This window comes from Perca fluviatilis, chromosome 8 (genome assembly GCF_010015445.1).
Source record: "Perca fluviatilis chromosome 8, GENO_Pfluv_1.0, whole genome shotgun sequence".
Lineage (NCBI taxonomy): Eukaryota > Metazoa > Chordata > Actinopteri > Perciformes > Percidae > Perca > Perca fluviatilis.
Genome location: NC_053119.1, coordinates 17,442,933 through 17,465,605, shown reverse-complemented (window position 1 = coordinate 17,465,605; position 22,673 = coordinate 17,442,933). Strand labels below are relative to the sequence as shown.

At 43.3% G+C, this 22,673-nt stretch overlaps 1 protein-coding gene across 1 annotated transcript in view; it reads right to left on the bottom strand.

Moving 5' to 3' along the window:
• Positions 1–1,916: 1,916 nt before the first annotated feature.
• otud7a (OTU deubiquitinase 7A) overlaps positions 1,917–22,673 on the bottom strand; it is a 38,400-nt gene continuing 17,643 nt past the window's right edge. Inside the window, exons 3-13 of the mRNA XM_039807793.1 lie at positions 20,021–20,174; positions 16,938–17,123; positions 16,618–16,836; positions 14,939–15,040; positions 14,323–14,450; positions 13,600–13,712; positions 12,313–12,440; positions 12,083–12,232; positions 6,080–6,194; positions 5,387–5,471; positions 1,917–5,076 (exon numbers count right to left, since the gene is read on the bottom strand). Coding sequence (XP_039663727.1) covers positions 3,526–5,076; positions 5,387–5,471; positions 6,080–6,194; positions 12,083–12,232; positions 12,313–12,440; positions 13,600–13,712; positions 14,323–14,450; positions 14,939–15,040; positions 16,618–16,836; positions 16,938–17,123; positions 20,021–20,105 — 2,862 coding nt within the window. The 5' untranslated portion in view covers positions 20,106–20,174 and the 3' untranslated portion in view covers positions 1,917–3,525. The remainder of the gene's footprint in view (positions 5,077–5,386; positions 5,472–6,079; positions 6,195–12,082; positions 12,233–12,312; positions 12,441–13,599; positions 13,713–14,322; positions 14,451–14,938; positions 15,041–16,617; positions 16,837–16,937; positions 17,124–20,020; positions 20,175–22,673) is intronic.

Sequence of the window (22,673 nt, the reverse complement as noted above, 5' to 3'; positions counted from 1 at the left end):
CACCAAAGTTATTACAACTCATCCTGAGGGGATTTATCAAATCTAAGGTCAATCCATCCAACTGTTGTCGAGACATTTCACTCAGAACCACAATGTGTATCTTGTGGCTACAGGAGAAGTCAGAGGATTACCAAATGTTTGTACAAAATGTTTGCTGAAATCTTTGACCAGCTGGTAGTGCTAGATGTAAAGTCGAATGATCACTACAGTTATTAGGATTCATCCTCCGGGGACCATAAATGTCTGTCCAAAATTCCAAGACAAATTTGAGATATTTAAGTATGGACCAAAGTGGTGGACCAACTGATCGGCTGACTAACACTGACGAGACTAGAGCCACGCTGCATAGTTTAAAATGTAAAAAACAAAGACATTATATACTTTCTTAATCATTACTGCTTGTGTAAATGCAATAATGATAATCTGACTGGAAGTCTTTGGTAACACTGTTTAACGTGCTAGAATGAAACCCTTCTTACTGTCATTCTCACAAGCTGCTTTTCTCTTCATTTGAAGATTAAATTAGGCTCTAATTAAATTTATTCTTACATATCTACAATGACACATAAATGATCAACCATCTCTTTGAATTTCCTCTGAGTCATTCTTACGTAGTGTTTGATACCATTTGTATTGCTATGTGACTTATGCTCACATGCTTACAGCATGTCTCACCAGATTTAACCATGGCAGGGTTGGAGGACACTCTCGCATGAATGCACTTGCAGATTTTCTGCTGCTTTTCAAAGGCCTGTTTCGCTGCGTGGCATCTCTGGAGGAATATGGCAGTTACAGCTCTCAGTCTGGAATGCTGCCCTTCTTGGCAGTTCACTTCCAAGAATCTCAACTCTGTAACCTCAGAATGATTTTGGTGGAAATGTTCACCTCATTCTGTTTAGTTTGACTCATTCCAAAAGCAGACACAAGATTAATTACCTTTTTCCATTAATGCTGAGTCTTTTAAATAACCATCTAAAGAGCCTATTCTAGAAATCTCAAACAACCTCTTGGAGCATTGCACTGATTTTACACATGACGAGCAGTTCATGGGGAGTACAGTAGGTACATCTCACTTCCCTTAAATTGCATCCGCGGCTCCTCCACTTGCCTCCCTTCCTCGCGTCTTAGTCCGTCCCACCAAGGAAGCACAGGAGAGGCGCGAGGAAATCATGGGAGAGAGGAAACGAGGAATGGTGTTTTAGAGGAATGAGACGTCCTTTCCTCGGAAGCGTCACATGAACTGGTCAACTGTATGGGCGGAGTTAGCAACGGCTTTCAGCGGTAAGGCTTCTGGGAAGGCTGCTCTCGTGTATCCTCGCTTATAGAAATAAGAGCTTTGAGACGGCCTTCACGAAAGGAGGGACAGAACAACTTCCGGTTCAGCCGAGGACCGAGGAGCTATTAAATAAGGGAAGTGAGATGCACCTTATATAATGTCTCCTGAGGCTCTGAAGAAGCTTTGTCAAGTCTGAGAAATTAACCCTGGTGATGTCATCGTGATGTGATGTAATGTAAGAGTACCCCTTTAAGGATGCTGCTAAACTCTTCTGATCACCAATTACACTTTGCAGGAAAAAGAGGCACTTCAAATAATCGTCCTCAGTGTTTGTTGTGTGAAACATCATAACCATATACATTATTGATTTGTTTTAGTACACTAATAGAGTAATTTCAACCTGTTATCGTCTGCTTTTAGGCCTCACTAGAAAACAGAAAAGAAGATGAAAGCAAACGGATAGTACAAAGTGTATTGTAGTGTATGTGGATCATCGTCCATCGTTTCTTATAAAATAATTCAAAACTGTCAGAACATTGTATTGATTAAAAAGATCCTCAACCTAAAAACTAAATCTATAATCTCTACGTTTCTCATGATCCCCTCCTTGAAGAAAAACAAAAATGACGCAGACACACCATGTTTGTAACAATAAACTATTTTTTTCATATTTACATCTGTACCTAATGTGCAAATTAATAATTTAAAGTAGTGTAAAACTCTTAAATTAATACAAAATCATATCTTACAGTCCTAACATGGTGAAAGTCCATGAACCTGTCACATAGAAACAAAGAGGAGCAACACTGCAGTGTGTACAGGAGAGACAGAAGCGAACCCAGGGAGCAGTGGACATCCTTGGCCAGGACACACTTAGTTAAGGACAGCATGGTACATTATCCAAGCATCACCAGAACAAACAGCAACACAAACACTGCGTCTTTACAGTAGTCATGTCGAATGAGCAGAAAGCACTTGGAGGCCCGGGGTTTTACAAACCCACTGATTGGTTAAAGCACTGATGATCACAAAGGCTTGAGGTGCTCTTAGCAGCAGGTGCTTCTTTTAACGGCCTCTAGATATGGAAGAAGAACAGACAATCTCACACTGGACCGGTGACACATCTACACTGCAGGTCACCACATAGTGCTAATAGCATGATTGCACATCGTGTTTTGTGTTTAGAGGGGAAGAGACATGTAATCACACTTCAAACAGATACGCATCGGCCTGCTCTCACTACCCACAATTCTTCTCATCTAACACATTGACCGAATAGAGTAGTTAACAGGCGACACACCATAAACACTGCATATTTGAGAAGCAATGCATCCTATGCACATTGTTTGGCGTTTGCCAAAGCAAACATTTGGGAAATTTGAATTGTATTTTATTTTTTTTTTAAAGGAAGCCAGTTTGGCAGTGCTTGTGGTCTTTAGAAGGTCGACTACGGGCAAAAATGTGATATGATATCTTACACATTATTTTGAGTCCAATTCTGACACAGGAAACCCTTGCACCGTGGTAAGGACAAAGGTACACTTAACAAATGAGATAGTTTTACATTGTCATCCTAATCCGACATTACAATCTATAATGCTTACACATTTTAATTTCTGTAATTCAAATTTGTTTACAAAAGCACAACGTGACAATCCTTACAATTTACAAGACACAGTTAACCTACAGTAACTATATTATTGGTGCATAGACAAAATTGGGAGAGGGTGTAGCAAAAATCACCAATTTATTGCTTTAAAGTCTAATATTAGTCTCCCATTCAATTTCTTTTGATTGCAAAACAACTACAAATATTCCACAGAAATTTTGAAGAACCAAGCAGAGGTATTGCATTCAAACTGATTAAAAGAGCTAAAATGTTCCCTCATGATGAGATGCAAATCGTTTGTACTTTAAAAAATAAAGAACTTTCCCTCACATACAGAAAGTTACATCACAGAGAGATGACTTTTACTCTAAAACAAGTAAAAGACTAACTTCAATGAGACAGAAAAAAAACAAAACAGCACAATTTCTGGCCAAAGCTGCTCACTGTTTCAAGTTCTGCTTCCCCCATCATAAAGTAATGCTCTTTACTAACAGGGAAGGGTGACAGGAATACAAGAGCATTCTTCAACAAAATAGGAAAATGTTTGCCATCATGTTATTCTAAATGCAGAGTGCGAATGGTGTTGTTCCCTCAAGTCTCCTGTGGCTTTGCTGACAAGTGGCTGAAGTGGCTGTGATGGCTATGCAGGCCTCTGCACTTTGCTCTCCCTCTCCCTGCGTTTCAGCTCCTCTCTGTAGCAGTAGGAGCAGTAGTTCTCTGTCTCTGGCCTGCCGTAGAAGGAGCAGTTCTCCCTCTTGCAGCGGCGCTGCTGAAAGCAGTACAAAGGGCTTCCAGAGCTCCGCCCTTTGGTTTTGTCTTGGTTGAGCCAGGTGTGAGACGAGTTGTCCTCATCAGCAAACTCCAGGCAGTCCTGAATGTCTCCCGCATCGAATCCATTGGTGTAGGTGTGGGACTTATGTTCGCCGGGCATGTTGTAGGACAGGGTCTCTATGGTGTTAACAGTGCGGACCCCTGACAGGCGAGCAGGGCTGTAACTCTGGGATGAGAGTGTGCGGTTCTGCTGGGGGTAGGTGGCGCATGTCTTTAGGGTGCCTACCACAGGCTTATAGGGGTCATCTTGGAAGATGGAGGATTGCATGTTGACATCTTGTAAGTGAATCACACTGTGCCGCTGGATGGGCGGTGTATGGCTGTAGTGGGCAGACACAGGAACAGGCCCAGGTCTCTTAGCACCAATACTGGGGGAGGAGTAAGGCGCAGGGGCTGGGGCTGGGTGGGAGACATGGTGGGAGGCAGTTGGCGGGGTGAGAGGCGGGACTGGGACAAGAAGGGCTGCAGGAGTGGGACTGTTCCTGCCCTGCATCTTGACACCCAGCGGGGGCTGTGAGTTGTGATTGTAGGTGTGGGTGTGGTGGGGCAGGATGGGAGAGCAGCTCTCCGGAGGCGAGCTGTCCGATCTCTCCCTCTGGAAGACACTCTCATGCTCAGGCTTCTTCGCGGCCACATCATTAGTGGCAGGGGGCTTTTTCTCGGCCTCCTTCCTCTTCTGCTCCTGCTCCTGGCTGAAGCGCTCCTGGGCATTGGTCAGGTAGTAGTTGATCATCTCCTCGTGGAACTGGTGTCGATGGCTGGTGAGCAGGAGGCCTGCAAAAATGAACTTGCGCTCCCCCTGCATGGCAGCCCGCAGGATGTTGAGGCTGAGCTTGACATCGGTGCTGTATTTCCAGTTTTCCAGGGTCTTGTCTCTCCCTGCACTGTCCTGTCTCTCGGTGGGGGAAGAGCTGGAGGGTCTGTCTCTGTCTGTAGGGGATGGACTAGTGGCCTTCTCAGAAGATGTCGAGCTGGCAGACTGGCCCGACTCCTCCTTGCTTCCCTTGGTTTTAGACTCCTTCTTCTTTGCCTTTTCCCCTCCATTGTCCCCACTACGCCCTGAGCCAGAGTTAGATTTGTTCATTTTGCCGTGCACAAGGCCACCCAGGCCACCCATGTTCTTTTTCAGCTTGATTCCCAAGGTTTTGCTGAAGCTACCTAGTTTGTTGGCTACAGAATCAGCCCGGCTCTTGTCTTTGTCCTTGCGCTGCTTGTCTTTGTCCTTCTCCTTGCTGGGCTTGCCGTTGTTAACGTTAGAGTTGCTGCCGACAGATTCGCGGTCAGAGTCCATGGACTCAGCTAGAGACTGGACGTCCTCACCTGCAGAGGCAGTGGGAGACTCTGGCTGAGCCAGGGGAGCCTGCACAGAGATACACACAAACACATACAGCAATGAAGAAACAATAATATGACACAAGCAATGGTGTCCCGGGGACATTTCTCAGGGACTCCCAATGTAATCCAGACAAATTACTCCTAAAAAATATTAAAAAAGAACTGTTGCCTGATTTTTGGTGATTCATAATCTGTACAAATACATGAAAGCCTAGGATTATTGCATTCTGACAGTAAATAAAACTGATTGAACTAGAAGAACCTCTGGAATGGTGGAGTCTCTCTAAGGCTAAATTAACCATGACAAACCAGAAACATGTGTGAGAAGAAGTTACCCTTGTTTCAGATGGAATTCGGATCCATGTTACATTCATGTAGTTGTGCAGCAGGTTGAGTTTGGCCTCCAGAGACAAGATGAGACTGTGGGAGAACATGTATTCACAATTAACAACAAGCAGTGGTACAACACAGTTGACATTTATATTTTTACTAGAACATATGGCATTATATACTGTATAGCTTATCTATGGGTCTGACATTTATAAGAACCTTTTGACTTAAAAAATATCTATGAATGCCTGCAATGCATTAAGGGTAATATAAAGAGGTGGTATTAGGCAGTGGCTTGAGCATTCTCTTTCTGTATATATGCACTGTTCACACTGCAGCTCTTTAAAGATAAGCTAACCCCCTGACCAGCAGGAATGTGAAACAGAAACCTTACATAAACTCTTCGCTAAACTCAGAGAGGGTGTTGCTGCTTTAGTGAGGCCATTCCTGGGAAACCCTATGTATGACTGACGTGACTCACAATTTGTTCTCTCTCTGCTCACTCTTTGAAGTGACCTGAACCCAGAGCCCATAATCAGAGTTAAATCCCCCACATGCAGACTTAGGTAGACCACCAGAACTGCCTTGGCCTGCAGTTTTTACTCTCTCACCCTTCATGGGACTGCTTTCGTAGTCAGCGCCTCTGTGTGCTTTGTTGATAAGCATCAACACCCTGTGATATACTATACAGGACTTACTTGGCCAGCTTGGTATTATCGTTGTCATCCCTCCCCCACTCCCAGTCCCTGCCAGGGTCCACAGCAAAATGGAGTGCCAGCAGCTTGTGCTCCGAGTCAGTCAGAGGGATAACAGCTGGAAGAGATGAGATTATCAGGTGGTTAGTTTTGTCTAGCTTTACCATTGGAGACAACGTTGCACCCCACCCATTTTCTCACAAGGCCACCGGTGGTGTCAAAGCTAAGTGACACCATAATGACACACTAGAATAATGCCATGTTAATTATCCCAGATGCCTATCAGCGTGGGGTAAAGTATACTGTGGGTGCATTCTATCTGCCATCCATTTTTTAGACAGAGAAGTGACCGTGACCAGTGAGTGTCACTCACGTTGACTCATCCAGACAGAGAAGGGCCTCAGTTGGCGGCTTTAACTTGGTTGCTCCTCTTATAACACAGACTAGTCCCTATTCTGGTTCTCTGAGCTAACTGTACTAGCCTTTCTCGTCTAGTGCAACCACGCTATCTACCTTTTCCATGAGGACGAAAATTAAAGGAATAATCAGGTTTATTACAACTTGCATTGTAGCTGTTCTGGAGCTTTTAATTGATATCATATGGTACATGCAAAAGCTCCAAAACAGCTAATAAATAGACCATGTTCCAAGATTTTGCTTGTTTTGTTTAAATGCTAACTTTTGAACCAACATGGATGAACATACAATTCTTTGACAACTCCATCCACTGAGGAAGTGTGATAAAACTGAAAGCTAAAGAATGGCTACTAAATGGACCTTTTGATGAGACCGTTTTGTTTCCAAGGTCTAGAAAGAACTTTTAATCCTAACTTTTAAACATAAATGAGATGTCCTTAAAGTCCTTCTGGTGAGACTGTTTTTACAAGTACTGTTTCCAAGGTCAATGATTAATTATTAATTCTCAAATTGGGTCTTATTCTCATGGCCATCTTTACTATCAGCAATAATACTACACTCACCAGAGATATTACTGAGATCTGGGATATTGCTACAGCAAAGTCCAATGGGGAAAGAAAAACGATCATTTAAATTATATGACATTAAATGAACAGTTCAACCAGATTATCTAAACCTTTTTATTATTATTATTATTATTATTATATATTAATATGATGATCTAATGATCCCTTAGAGCTATAGTGTGTAGTTTCTGTCGCACCCATGAGGAATTCTAAGTAATGACAATAACACTGTCGGCGCGTCCACATGATACAAGCCTTCCGAGATCGCGCACCGCCCTCAAACCTCCTCCACGTAGTTACTAGTAGCCAAGGAGGACACAGAGGATTAAAAAAACATGATGGACTCTTCAGAAGAGGTAATTACCATCACTCGAGTTTCTGCGCTTGAAAGTCACCGGACGACACAATCTTCTGAACATAGCCATACTGATAAATACAGAGAGAGTTTTGTGGAGCTGATAGTCTTAATTAGCTTTGTAGAAACTCATTTGGCAATGGCTTGAATGTAACGGACGTTCATTAATATCAAAAAGTTACGCACTAAAGCTTTAATTAACAGAAATACTGTGTGTGCACAACTATGGGAAGTATGTTAGGTCAATATCTTCCAGATAAGTTTGGCTAACCTGGGTGTCTGTCCCATGACTTATTTTTTTAGCTATCACAGACCTCTGCTCTGGAGTACAGTGTTACCATTACCACCAGTAGGAGTGATGGCCAAAACTACGAAAATAGGACCCAGATTGTGACAAACCATCCCTTAGCTAATACTAGAGCAAATGGTGGCCTGAACTTGGCATGATGATTTACATCTTACAACTGAGTAGCTCCACAGTTGATCCGGGCTGTATAAGATAATTTAGTTTAGTAATAGAGTGCAATCAGACACAGGAGTACAGAAAAGAGAAGGAGCACCGAAATAATTTCATTCATATCCCGCTGATAGGATCAGCTACTTACAAACAGGAAGAGGTTTTCAACACTAATCACTGGACGGAGCACATAAAACAGACACCCACCCGGGCTTCCTCTCGTGGGAGGTGTGCTTACAGTATGTGCACAGTGCGGGCGTGTTCGTTTTTGTGTGTGAGTGCATGGCTGCATTTCAAAACAAGAGTGTGAGGAGGACTAGCTAGACCACTGGCCCACATGACAGCTCTCCTCAGGCTACCTAGTGCGGGGGCTGTTGTCCACATGTCAGCAGAGAGAGACAGGCTGTTCAGGCCGAGGACATTCCAGCATTCACTGTCAGCCCCAGATGGAAGATACAGTCTCCTCCCTCCCTCATCAATTCTTCCACTGCCAATGGGCTGCTCTGCTCTGCAGGCTTCATAGAGACACAGACACCAACAGCAGCAACGGCCCCTCCTGTGTCCCTGATGAAACTGCAGGTCAAATACTCACTCTTTCCCCCTTGTGTCTCTTTCTGAGTGCCTATGCGTAGGTGCAAAGTACACTATTAATCATGATAAGTGTCAAAATAGTGGTGGTGGTACATGTATAGTGATGATGCCTTAAGTTCTTGACACAGAATTAGTGCGGCTACACCCATGCTAGCACATTTACCACTGCGAACACGATCACTTATTTGTATCTGACACCATTAGTTGCTAAGCAAACACATCATTAATAGCACTGCTGACAAACTAGGGATGTCCAGAGAACTGTCCTAAAATGTCAAGGTTGCCTTTGCGTCATACCTGCAAAATGCAATGCATGTCTATCTAAAAAAAAGAAGAGGCATGACTAATGCCTGTAGCCACAGAGACAAACAGTAATGAGAGAAGTGTTCTGGCAGCCCTGAAAACTGGGAGGAAAAAAGAGAAGAAGGGTCTTTCCTCGAACACTCTTGCCCAGAAATATTCTGTCATAATCACAAACACACAGACAGACAGAAGGCAGCAAACTAGCTCCCACTCAGTTCCCACTCGGGTCATGCAGCAGGCAGCGGAGGTCTGTGAGGTGGCGTCCTGGCTCCCACCATGCAGCTGTCCTCCTTTCTCGCCATTCCAAAGTGCTGTGTGTGTTGTTGTTCCCTCTTGGGCCTGGTCCAGATTCAGAGATTCAACACTGCCAATTGAGCTCTGGGGGACTAAAGTGTGCTGTAATGTATTTACTCTCCCTTTTGGCAGCCTTGTTTTGTTGTCCTTGAATGACCGAGTCCCATAGCTTATGTATGGATGACATCATAGCCCTCCGTGGTATGCGAGCTGTGTACTCAGCAACATAGCTGTTAGCCTGCCTCGCCTTGCTCAGTTTGCATCTTTGATTCTGTGGGTGGGGGGATACAGGGAGAAGGAGGAGGAAACTTGGGTGTAACCTGTGAGGAAACATCTGTTGGAAATGAGGTAGATAACCTTTCTAAGCATTTAATCACATGATTTAAATGGACCTAAATATCTTTGCTTTGTCTTTTTTTAGTTTGTGCAAAGTGAACACGTTAAGCATATCATGTCTTGTGTCATGAGAGCAGAAAAAGAGAGGATCCTCTCTCCTCTTTCACCCCCTTCAGTGGACAAAGTCACCCATTACAAGCTTTGATTCACAGCAGGAACACTGAGCCAATGTTTCCTCTGTTTGCGATTCAAGAACAATTTGTACTGTCTGGAAACTGCACAAATTTGAATTCCTGACTTTGGTCACTCTGCACAGCTGCAGATTTAAAGGGCTCAATTCACGAGAGTAAACAGCAGTCATGCATATAAACAAGCCTGAGATTTTTTGCCACATATTTTAACAGCAGACCTAGTATTGTGGTAATTGCAAGAGCATCACATTTGAAGTAACACATAAACCAAAACAAATGGCATTTTAATTTGGACTGACATATTGATGTAATTACGCTGAGTGCATGGGGAGTAATACACTGGGTGTCTTTAATAGATAGAGAAGTGAAACCTGGCCAGAGCTGGATGGTTACACCGCACGTTATGTAGGTGGTCTTTGTGTAAAATACGACCATTTACTTTATTCAAATGGGTGTTATGGGGTTGATGATGGGATGCCAAAGAAAACCTGGAAGTGTTTTGGTACCGGGACCGGAGCTTGAAATAGCTCCAGAGTTTTTTTTAAAGGGCTAGTTCCACTCATACATAGTTTAACCACAGGAGCACAAACAAGCTGATTAAAGACATGGCCAACGGCGTCTAGTGAGAAGCAAATCATTATCACACAGCAGGTGAGCAGCAGTGAGCTAACAGAAAATATACCTATGTGCACAAGACTCTGGGTTCACCTGACTACCTTACCTAGTAAAGAAAGTTTTGATCCTTAGCAAAAAAACTCTGATGTCAGACACCCCTCCCTTGTTGTTGTTTTTCACTATACACCATCAATAGAGCCCCAGCAGCCATAGAAGGGTCAGTAGCATGATGTGTCAGTGTGAGTTAGAATCAGGTTACTGGGGGGGGGGGGGTCTACCTGTCTGTCTGACCCCTCTGCCTGTCTGTCTGGCATCTGTTCAGAGATATAGTGTGGCAGCACGGTACCATTTCTATAAACTAAAAGATAAGAAAATGCAAACACCCATTACTTATAAAATCATACAAAAACATAAAACTATACCTCTTACATACATAACAATAAAGAAACATAACAGGAGCAGCACATATTTGTATCATTGCTGTGTTATATGATTCATCACATGACATACATACTGTATGCACCAAGCTAAGTGTACAAGTGTTTTCATAACATCCTGGAGAGAGAGACTGCAGACTGATCCTATCACAGGACACAGTGTACCAGAATGAAAAAGTAGAGTCATGCAGTGGTGTTGTGATACAGCGTGTTCTTTGGGCATATGCACCATCTGGTGGACAAAAAGAGAACCCCCCCTCCATGCTCTGCCACACTAAAACACCCAAATAAAAGTGGGAGTGCTGAATAGTTATGTGCTGTGGAGTAGGCTGGCTTTGATGTGCTGCTGTCATTAAAGGGAATGACTTCAGGGCAGGGATTGCAGGTTAGTAATCATGTCTGTCTGCTAGTCTGCAGTGGTCGTACCCAGACTTAATAACTAGGTTGGTGTTTACATGCCGAGAATAGGAAACTTAAATGCTCAGAAAAGCACAAGAGTAGGAGGAATATGGAGAGAGGAAAAATGAAACAGTTTGCGTAAGTGGATCTGTGTTTGAGTGTGAGAAAAAGAGGCAGAGAAGAGGAAGACAGAGAGAGGAAGAAAGAAACAGTTTGCGTAAGTGTATCTGTGTTAGAGAGTGAGAAAAAGAGGCAGAGAGATAGAGTTGGCCGGTAGCCCACGCAAATGACAAGTGAGTTCCACCCACTGAGTCAAATACAGAAGAGTGCCGTGACTACTAAGACTGGTTGTCAAGGAGATCCACTCTATTTGCCAATTAAAGGAACTCCATGTGAGGATTACTCTGACCTCAAGAATAAGCAACACATCCGGAGTGGCTGGCATCTGAACGGGCAAAACAAGACAAAAACAAGAGTCACCCAAACTAAACAGAAAATCAACACTCCCTCGCCAGAACATAACACGATCAATATGCTCCATACAGCACCATATCACAGATTCCTGTGAAAGAGGCAAACGCATAAACAGACACACCTACTGTAACAAACTAAATTCAAACAAGAGTGAGAAATGTAGACACACAATAACATACAGGCTTGAATGATTTCAATGCTCAGTAAGTCAGCTAAACTGCCTGCTGTCCACTTTCCCTGCATGTTGGCCACTCCCTGGATCCTGCTGCCAACTGGCCTGTTTTAATAATGGATCACAGGTAATTAGACTGCTGTCTCATACATTATTCACCTCTTGCAGGACAGGCAGACCACTCGCCCTCATTCTCGGAATCTACACTCTAAAAGTTAAAGTAAAGACTGCCTAACTATTTCCTAACTTAACTAATGCACATTACAGCAGGCGACACTTGGATTTTTAAGAACAGGAGGTCAAGAAAAGGTTGATGTCCCACATCTCAATCTGCGGATGCCACAAGATTTTCTTTCCAGAATATCTAAGTGGTTTTGTGATGATGCACAGGTTGCTTACCTTGCTCTCGCTGCTGGTCTCTCTGCTCCATGGACACCAGTGCGGAGAAGTGAGCCTGATCGTAGGCTAAGACCAGAGGGGAGCAGTGACAGCGGCTCGGGGGCACCTCCAGAGGCAGATAGAGCCCTCCAAACGGGATGGGGGCAAACGCTAGAACACCATATCTAGTGTCAGTCCATTGCTTATCCAACTGTTTTGTAGAAGATCAAGGCAAGATGCAGTCAGCCTACCTTCTCCTCCTGAGTCTCTGAGCATCGTGTCAGCCACCACTACAATTGGCCTGCGTAACACGTGGGCCAGCACAAACACATGGAACTCCTCCAGACTCTCATAGACCGGATCCTCAGAGTTATCCACCCTGCAAAAAAACCACAACCATGTAACACAGTGGAATTATGGGATACTATAACAATTTCCTGAATTGGTATTGACCGATGCAAAAACATCTGCCAAAACAGTAAATGGTCATGCTAATAATGTGCCTACATAATCTAATCTGATCCATTTGGATCCATATTGCCCTCTGACTACCTTTAACAGACATTTACAAAGATCCATCTGTTCGTACATGTGTTTGAATGAAAGAGGAGGGGAGGAGAGAGAAAGAGGGAGAGAGGGTGAGACGGAAAGAAAAAGCAGAGGCAGAGCTCTCAGGCATGCAACCACCAGGGAACCAGAGGATGTGCAACAATTAAGTTGTCAGCCACACAAGCTGCTACGCTGCCAAATTCTGTCTAATAAAGAGCCTCTTAATATGTGAATCCCACTCATCCTATTTAGGGGCTCATCTCACACTAGGACCATCAAACATCCCTAACCTGATTACTGTATTACAGTCAAACTCAATGAGAGGGTTAAAATTACCAGAGTGAATAAGTAAATGATGCTCTTTAATGGGATATTTTCAGTGATAGAGGGCTTTTGTACTGGACGAGTCAACGCTGGCAAATGAATGTAAAACGACGATGGAGAGACATGGCTTGTTTTCAGTTGCTGCTGTTACACAAAATACAGTCTTTGCATGATTTGTTATGAGGTTTTTGCATTTATCTTTTAATCAGCGCTGAGTGCAGGCAACCGCAACCTGCTTAAATCACATTTTATGTAATTAAATGAAATTTCAAGCAGAAACCTCAATGAGTTTTTTTTTCCTGTTCATCATAGTTGTTGTTTTTTCTCCACCAGATGACTGTACATGTGAAAGTATGTATGTTTATTTTCAAAATGGAAACAAGAGAGAGACAAACCACAAGGTTTTGTGCGTAGGAGGAGGAAACCAGAGTTAGTTTCCAAACTGCCTCTGTAGCCTGAGATAAACCCACTCTTAACGCTTGTTTATGCAACAGGGAGGGGGGGTTTGGACGGGGGGTAGTGCTGCAGCTAAAAGCAACCCACAGCTTAGTCAAGAGATGTTGTTTCAGAAATGATTAATACTAATGGCAGCCAGTAGATGGCACAGTCTCACACACGAGAGGGGGTGGGGGGGGGGGGGAATAAATGTGAGTCGAACAGCTTACCCTCCACTGGTGTTGCCGTTTTTGCTGAGGTGAGTGCGAGGCTCACTGGAGGCCAACTTCAGCAGTTCGTTCCACTCTCTCTCCCACTCCTTCTCAGTGTACACCAGTCCTGACTGCACAAACACACACACAAATGGAAATTCTGTCAAGCAAGTGCTTATGCTCACCCACACAATCCTTATTATTATTCATTTTCACAATTTTCATCCGAATCTTCAAGGTTATCTCCTGAAGCTTTATGCATCTACAGTTTTTTTTCAAATGTTCTGCTGTTAATGGATGGATGGTTAAAAGAGGCAGACCGGCATTATGGTGATTAGAGAAAGGTGGATGATATGCAACAAACCAGAACGCTGCGTTTACATGGGATGTGATGTGTCTTAGATCACTGGGCCACCAGGACGCCCCAGGCATTTTTAAAACATGTGCATCTGGACTACTTCTTTGCCTGAGCTATCTTTGATGACACAATTTTTCTAATAGATTGGCAAATACTTTAATCCATGAACATCAAGGGAAAAGGGAGAGGAAGTGCAGAGGATTTGACAGTATTAACACGGCTACTTATGCACACTTGGTATCATATAGAAAGACTATTTTCATCCCAGCAAAAATCCAAATGTGCGATCCAGCAAGGAAGCTAAAATCAGCGCCTCGCTTGCTCTTATGGATTTCTTAATGTGTCATTCGTGAAAGAGGATGTGATGCATTTACTCTCCCAACCTCCTTGTTCTGTTGGGTTTGCTGCCACCTCCACCTCCTCTTCAGAGCGTCTCTCTCCGCTCCGCTCTTCATCATGGTATAGAGGGATTTCCTCAGCATCAGGTCTCTGTCATGGAAGCCCCACATACCTGATCAACACAGACGCACGACACTGTTACTGCATGTTAAGATTGAGGACATAAAACAGCAACAAAGCCATTGCACCAAACTATATAATCATTCTGAGATAACCTCAGCTTTTTAACTTGCTGTCTAAAAATGTCTTTCATCACTCATCAAAGGGCCCTAGTTGTCTGACTGTCAGTGTAGATTACATTAGCTCTGGTGCCTCTAACCCTGACAGCTCCTGCTCCAGCAGTCCTCGCACTGGGGAGTCAACAATCTCCTTCGGCACGGACCTGAATATGCTGTCCCTGAATCCTGCAGCTGACTGCAATGTATAGGTCAGTTATCTCCCCTTCCTTGCTTCCTTCGCTCTCTCACTCACTCCCTCCTCTGGATTCAGCAGCTGTGGCGAAGCACTGACACTGTTAATACACACCGACTTGCACAGTTGTTATGGATGATATGGTAATATCGTATGTTAGATATACTGTAGTGTACATGAGTAGCTCACCTAAAGAGGCAGCATGCAGAAGGCAGTTCCCGTCCCCTGTGGTGGCCAGAGGAAGCAGCTTCTTACAGCTGGTGCACATGGTGGACCACCAGTTCAGACGACCTGCACACACACAATATACAATATTATAAGACCAAGAATTCTGTGCAAAACTGAGAAACAGAAGGGAGAAAACACATTTAGTTTCAATCCATTTTCAATTCAATATTTTCTTAATTTACTCAAATTGAAACACACACACAAATGGTGATAAGATCCCAGAGTCAGATTTATCGGTATAGTCCAATATAATGTCTCAATGGGCTTTACAGGCCCACAGCAACATGTATTCCATTGCTCTATTGGTGGTGTTAAATCAAGACATATCTGTGTTAAAAAATGCCACGACTACTCTCACGACAGATATTTACAGGAGCCTTCAATTGTGCGTCTAAAGTGTTTGTTACCTCGATTCAAATGTAGCTTAATGTCTTTCAGTCTCACAGTACTGTAGCAGGTACCAGTGACGGCCCATTGAGAACAATTAGCCAACAAGCATAATTTGCCTCAATAGCTACACTTTGAAGGCAATGATTAGCGCAGGCCATATGCTTTGCACACATCCTCAAATACCCAGCAGTCTTTCAGAAGAAAAAAAACCCACTCTGAATATCTTCCTCCTCAGGCTGACTTTTATAGTATCTCCAGTTTCTGCTCCATCCCCCCCCCCCCCCCCCCCTCCAAAAAGGGGCCCCCTCCTCCCCCCCCCCCACCACTACTGCTTTACTGCAGGCAGCCTCACTGCTCTGAGCCTGGGGTGATCTGACTGCATCATTTATTAAACAACAGTAAACACAGAGGGGGCTCTGAATGATTTACCCCTCAGTGTGGATGGGCTCAAAATGCAGATGTTTTTGCATTTTTAAATTTTTTTTTACACGTTAGATATCGAAGGTAATTTTCTGGAATCATGCCATGGACTACTACATTTCAGTGTGTTTAATGGTGTTATAATATATATTTATGATATTATAATGTTATATCCAATATGCTGGTGGAGATTTAATCACCCATTAAGTGAAGCTAATACACAGGTGCTTGTTGTACTTTATTTTACATTTGCTTAATTGCAGAGATATATATTTAGGAAGATTTGTGATGCATAAAACTTAAATTAATGTACTAAGATAAATCCTTCACTTATCACTTGAGAACAGATACCATCTTCTGGTTGGTTAAGTCAGTTAGAAATGTTCTTCTTTGATGAATGTTCCCAGATTTTGAACAGAATGAAGTGAGAATATCTTTACGATCTCTGTGTGGGAAAATCTGCAGGAAGATTTGAAACTTCACTAACTAGTTTCTCTCCGTTAATTCAAAGCTTCAGTTGGGAGATGAATCCTTTGGGGTCCTGGATGCTTTAAATTAGATGTTGTCGTCTTGCTTCCAGATGATGCTGCTTCTCTGATCTGCTCTGTCTCTCCACCCTCAAGTCTCACCCTCCAAGTCTCTGTCTACTGACTTTTACTGGCAGCACCAATACGAAATTGGTGCTGCTTTGTGGGCCTCCTGCATTTCAGTATAATGTAAATAAAGAATACACTGAAATGCATAGGATTCCTTTTACATATCTCACATCGGTAGTAGCAGAAGCACGAAAAGAGAATGTATCATATTATATTACATTCTGTAGTACTCACCGGCCTGCTCCAGAGCCATCATGGTGGACTGCTCGATCAGGTCTCTCTCTATGAAGCACCTAAAATCCTCGCTGTACACGCTGAGGTCTGGTAGCTGGAATGTGTAGATGGGCATGTCAAGAGGGAACTGCTCGCTGGTACAGTCATTGGCCACCTGCAGCCGCGCCAGGGAGACGATAGCAGAGCTGGCGTGGGAGATGCCGCGGGACAGACGCTTCTCTAGAGGAAAAAATGAAGCGAGAATTGAATGGATGAGTGGGAAGAAAGTAAAGAAAGACACAGCTGGTGAGGTCAATATGATGTTGAGGTGGTACTCGTACCTTGTGCATTGTCCTCCTGCTTCTGTGCACACGGCTTGTCAATCTTGCTGACATGGGTGGGCGTGTCACGTGTCTCTGGATGCTTGTAGTAGCGGCCCTCGTTGAAGACCTGCGGCAGGTTGGCAGTGTGGACCTGCCTGAGCTCCTCGTAATCATTTAGAGCAGCACTGAGGTCCCAATTTTTACCTGCGGGACACAAACAAAAGGTCTGGTTGATTATACATCAACACTGATTATCAACACAAGTATAAATGTTGCTCACAGTCTACGATAATTACCTTTTTTCAGATTTTCATTAAAATTCCAAAATGTCTGAACAATTAGAGTGGTTCACAAAATAATATGCTCCCACACATCAAAATGTTGTTGTTTTTCAGATGCAACAGGACACTGTTTACTGCAGTTCACAGTAAACAGGTTTATTTCATGACTAGTCTCGCATTGCCAGACCTATCTCCACAGAGCTGCTGCGGAGGGTCTGGCTAGTCCACACAACATTCTGGTACAAAAAAACACGCTCTGGTTTATTGGCATTTCTTTAAATCAATCACAATCGTCATGGGTGGCGCTAAGCTCCCCACGGGGACACAGTGCCGCTGCAATAGCCTTGGGAAGGAACTTGTTTTGGTGGAACGTGTACGTTCAAAAGTTGTTTTAGTCGTGCAACAGAAAATAAATCAACCGGAGTTTAGAATGCCAACACAAAGCAAGCGGAAAGTGTCAGGCTGAAAATGAGAGACATCTGGCGCAACCTCCGGCGGCACGGGAAGAATCCCATAAATGAAAGTCGATATAGACTCTCATGGTGAATAACACACAATACGCTACCAATAGGAAAAAGGGAAGAGGAAAATGGGGGTAAAATGCAAAAGATCTTTGCATGCAGATTTATGTATTACTGTCTTGTTTTAAATACTGATAAATTCCCAGCTTTAAGAACTTTAAATAATGAGCCCCAACAATAATGGTTTATATTGCCCATATGTGTGTTTGTCTTTAACAGAGTGAAAGCAATATCCTGATGTGCAGGAGGGACCCACACACTGATAACACATACACGACATGGCATGAACACACACACACACACACACACACACACACACACACACACACACACACACACACACACACACACACACACACACACACACACACACACACACACACACACACACACACACACAGAGTCTCCTCTGGGTGCTGTCTCTCTAACAGAAATCCCTCCCTTCCAGGTTTAAGAGACACAAGTCAAGCCTCAGTCTTCTTATAACCCAGTGCCTTCTCATGATGCCACAGGAACAGTCTGCAAAACAGTCTTTATAAAACTCACATCAGTGCCTGCATGTGATCTGAGCATGTTTGCTCAGACAGGGTCAATTAATGGACTCCCTGTGTTAAGAGACCTGGAGGAAGTTGTCCTCTTCCTGACTTCCAGACATGATGATTCTCGGCAGTCTGAACATGAAACCTGGCACCACTAATCGCTGTCTCTCATGGCGATCAATGCAAAACTGATTCTACTTTATTGAGCTGCACAAATCCAGGAACACAACTTAAGGTCCAGCAACATAGCCACTCAGCACCTAATGCATGGCCTTTAAATGCTTCTACATCAGCCTATTAATACTGTAGCATGGAAGGCATTCTTTCAGCTCCCTCATTTGTAATGGCTGTCGTCAGCAAAAGGAACACTCATAAATTCAGCTGCAGTATGAACATGCATTATCCCCATCTATTAGAAACACAGCAGCTTTACCTTTTTAAATAAAAGGACTTTGAATTAAACCAGGTGGACAGGAGGATTTCACTACTACATGTCTGGAGAAAGGTCCTTGTGACCGAAATGTCAACCAACCAAATAAACCAATGCAGAGGTGACAAGTGTGTGCAGGATTTTTTTTTATCAACTGATTTCTTTAATTAAAAAAAGAAATCACTAAAATTAGGTTATTAACCTCATTTCCTTTTCAGTGAAAATGTAAAACCCTAAACCCAGAACTTGTCCTGGTTCCAAATTGATGTGACCACATAGGTCAAAACAAATTCTTCAGTACATAAACCGGCCTCTAGGGGGAAGCACCACATGTGGCACTGTCATATATCTGCTCCTCACACCATCCTGAGTCAGACCAGAGGGTCACAGAGCCCCTGACTGATGCCATGGATGTATTAGGAGAACGGATTGATGCAGGTCTGGAAAGCTAAGCTAACACCAGAAAGAAGCAGCAGGCATTTCACTGAAATAGGACATCCAGGCCCACGTCTGTCTTGTCTGAGTGCAGTGTCTTGTTTGGTGTAACAAGAATGCCCCTGTGGCTTTGTGCCAAAGCAGAATCAGAGGAGAAAAAATGACTGAGGGGGAGACAGCACTAATTATTTTATCAGACTAGACACCGGCTGCATAATACACACGCAGCAACAAAAAACATTTCCAGGACACACTTGACAAGGAGTTAATCTGTTAATGGAAGTCTTTTTTGTGTGGAGCATGCTTTTATTCCTGTAAAGTAGACAAAACTAAATCTGCATTTAGACTTCAGCATTTCTTTACTGCAGTTTGAGCAGATGCTGGAATGCAATGTGAAACTGTTCAAGACACACTTGTGAAAAAAAAGAAGAAAAAAAAACACAAACACTTTTACTGTCTCTAGATATCAAAGCCAATTAAACTGACCATCAACCAGCTTTCTGTTGCCATGTGCACACCCCCCCAAGTGGCCCTGTATGTAAGCTATACAAGTGCCAGTAAGCACTCTGCCCCTCAATGAGTTCCGATGAATGGGCACAAAGCTCTCCCTGGGGAGTGCACTCGTAAAACCGTCACACTGGCCTCTAAATCAGCAAGCTGGCTCACTGTTGCAGGCCCGACTTCTCTCCTCCCCTCCTTTGTTTCCTTTCTTTTCTTTTCCCCTCATTTCCTCTCTTCTTCTATTCTTTCCTGTCCTCTGCTCGCTTCAGTGCAACCGCAGCACAACAGGGAGCTGATCAAAACACAACTTCCCACATATTGAGTCCTATATACATATAACAGTTTGGGTGATAACCTCTAATTTCAGAGGTCCAGGACAGTGTTGGTCTCTTACCTTCCAGCAGGTCTCTTGCCAGACCCGGTTCTGCCCCTGTGGACCGAACAAAGTCTGACAGGACCGCGTCCATGTCCAGAGTCATGTGATCATGTGTGTGCGCTGCCCAAGGTGCAGCGGTGGCCTTGGTGGACGCCAGCCTTCACGTTCTCATCTGGAAAAACACAACATTTTACAGTAAATCCATTTCAGACACACTTTTAAAAACCCATCACTCACTGACCTCTCTCTTATTCTAATCCCAGCCAGCAGTCTCAACCTGCATGTACTGATGTGCAATGCTTCATAGAGCTGATAGTTCATGGTACTGTGACCAGCACTCCACTCCCAGCGCTCCTCCCAGCTCTAGCTAACAGTCATAACATAACATATTATCCAGCAGCACAGATGGGGTCGTATCCAGGACACACCTGCCTGTCTCCAAAGCCTTTGGCCCACTGCCCATGATCATAACAATACTAACCCTCTTCCTGCCACTGAGTGTCAACCAGAGTGTGATCCAGTATCTTAAACCACACCAAGACTCTGAGCTGGACAGCAAGGAAGAATGCAACTGTTTGTGGAGTGATTCAGTTTCATGTTATTTAGTACGATCCTAGCTCGGAACATGTTAGCATCAGGGCTCTAATGATCAACAAGGGCTGCCTTGTTAGGTCATAAACAACACTTGATCTAAGATGCACAAGTTTTCCCTCCCTCGGCCCATGGAATGAATGAGCCCATGCATAGCTTTCATTCCACTTGAGGCTGTGTGGGTGACAGAGGAACGGAGTTCAGAGCATTGTCAGTGAAGAAACAAACACCCACAGGTATGCAGCTCTGACACCGGGCCCCTGTGCGCGGACGGGATGTTCGAAAAGAGGACCTAAAGAGGAGTGAGCACATGCTGGAGACATTCAGATACTCTGCCGACGCCTCTGAGCAGAAAGCAGAGGCTCCAACTCTCAGTGTGTGCCACATGACATGAGCGTCTATCAGGTTTTGGCTCTGTGTTGTGAACTAACAGACACTCTGATCTGGAGATAAAGCTAAAGCTAAACAAATGCTGTTGTTTCTTGCTTTTAAAGCTGAGGAATATAAGTGGATAGGACATCATGGAATATCTTTTCATGACCATGATAGAATGAGCTCAGAAATGTCCTCTCAGTCAGTATTATCATCAAATGAAAATTAAAAGCTCACAACAAAAAAGAGGCAGCTGAGCACTGCTTGATTGTTGGCATCAGAAAGAAAAATATCTTTGTTCAAGACCCAGCAAATTTAGTCTTTATCGTATGCATTATTAATGAGTCAAAGCTGCACTTAAGCTGTAGTTTAGCTGACCTACTTACTGTCAGCCATTTGCATTGTGTTGCATGAGCATTATTGTACTATAACAATCTAAGCACATGTAAGTAAATTACAGAAAACAGGGTGGTCAGCTGGAGCAGTAACAACCAAAGGTTTGTCAAAGATCACGAGAGTATGGTTGATGCATATTATGTTCAGATCGAAGATGACCCAAAATGTATAGCTGGAGAAGATTGTTTTCTCTTTACTGCCACTTCAGATATCAACTAAATATTTATATATCAAAAGGCGAGTTTACTTATTTCAATTCTAGAACCCTACTTACAGAAAATTGAAAAGGCTTGAAAGTTTGTCTTTGAGGTATAAAGAGACAACATATGTGTGCATAATTACACATATAGAGGTAGACACTTAACTCAATACAGAATAATAGGTTGCCCATCAAGTTAGAATCAGAGTGTTGCTTTGCAGGGCAAAAAGCCTTTAGTCGTGAAGTGGTATAGAGCGAGAAACCGAAATAGCTGATTATTATAAGTCATGACCTCGTCTTTTTCCCTTAAGACGTTTTTTCAGATCGCTTTCCCTGTGGGAGGTAGTTATGACTCAGAAACACCCTAATACATGTTTTTCTATCTGACATAAAGCCTGGAACTGTCCAGCTTCCCTTTAGTCATAACGTAAATTTGCACATTTGTCAAACGCATCATGTACATGGCAAAATATGAAGGCATTATAGCAGCACAGTGAACTAAAAAAAGATCTAGCCTACTTTAAAAGACAAGGCTGACGTGTTTCTATATTTTTTCTTATTTTTAACAAATACCATGAAAAGACCAGAACCAACAATGCCTTAGTCTATGTATTAAAACTTTCCGATTCCCATGTGACGTCAGCTTCTCTCAGTCCCCGGCCTATTTGTTCCAACTAAATATAAATCTTTTTAAAATGGCTCAATACTATATAGTTTAGTTTTTACAAATGTCAAAGTCATCTCCTAAAACAACTGGGCAATGTAGTTTTCCGCAAATGTTACTCAAACTGGAGTAAATAGGGACTATCCTCAATCTCAGATAAACACACATTCAATGTATTAGTAGAGCTGGGTAGGGTATCGGTACTCAATACTGTATCTTTAAGTTATAGACAAAAATAACCCAGTGCCGAGATGTATTGAAACTTCTCCAGTCATATGATACGGTGCATTTGATTTCTTTTTTGTACCCAGATCTTGAAAAATATGACTATATGTATGGCTTTGCTTGCAGGCATCACCCAGGCAATCACTGCAAGCGTGACATGTGATTGGCCCACAGCTTACTTAACTTAATGCTTCGCTTCACACGAAGTAGAAAAAAAGGTATCA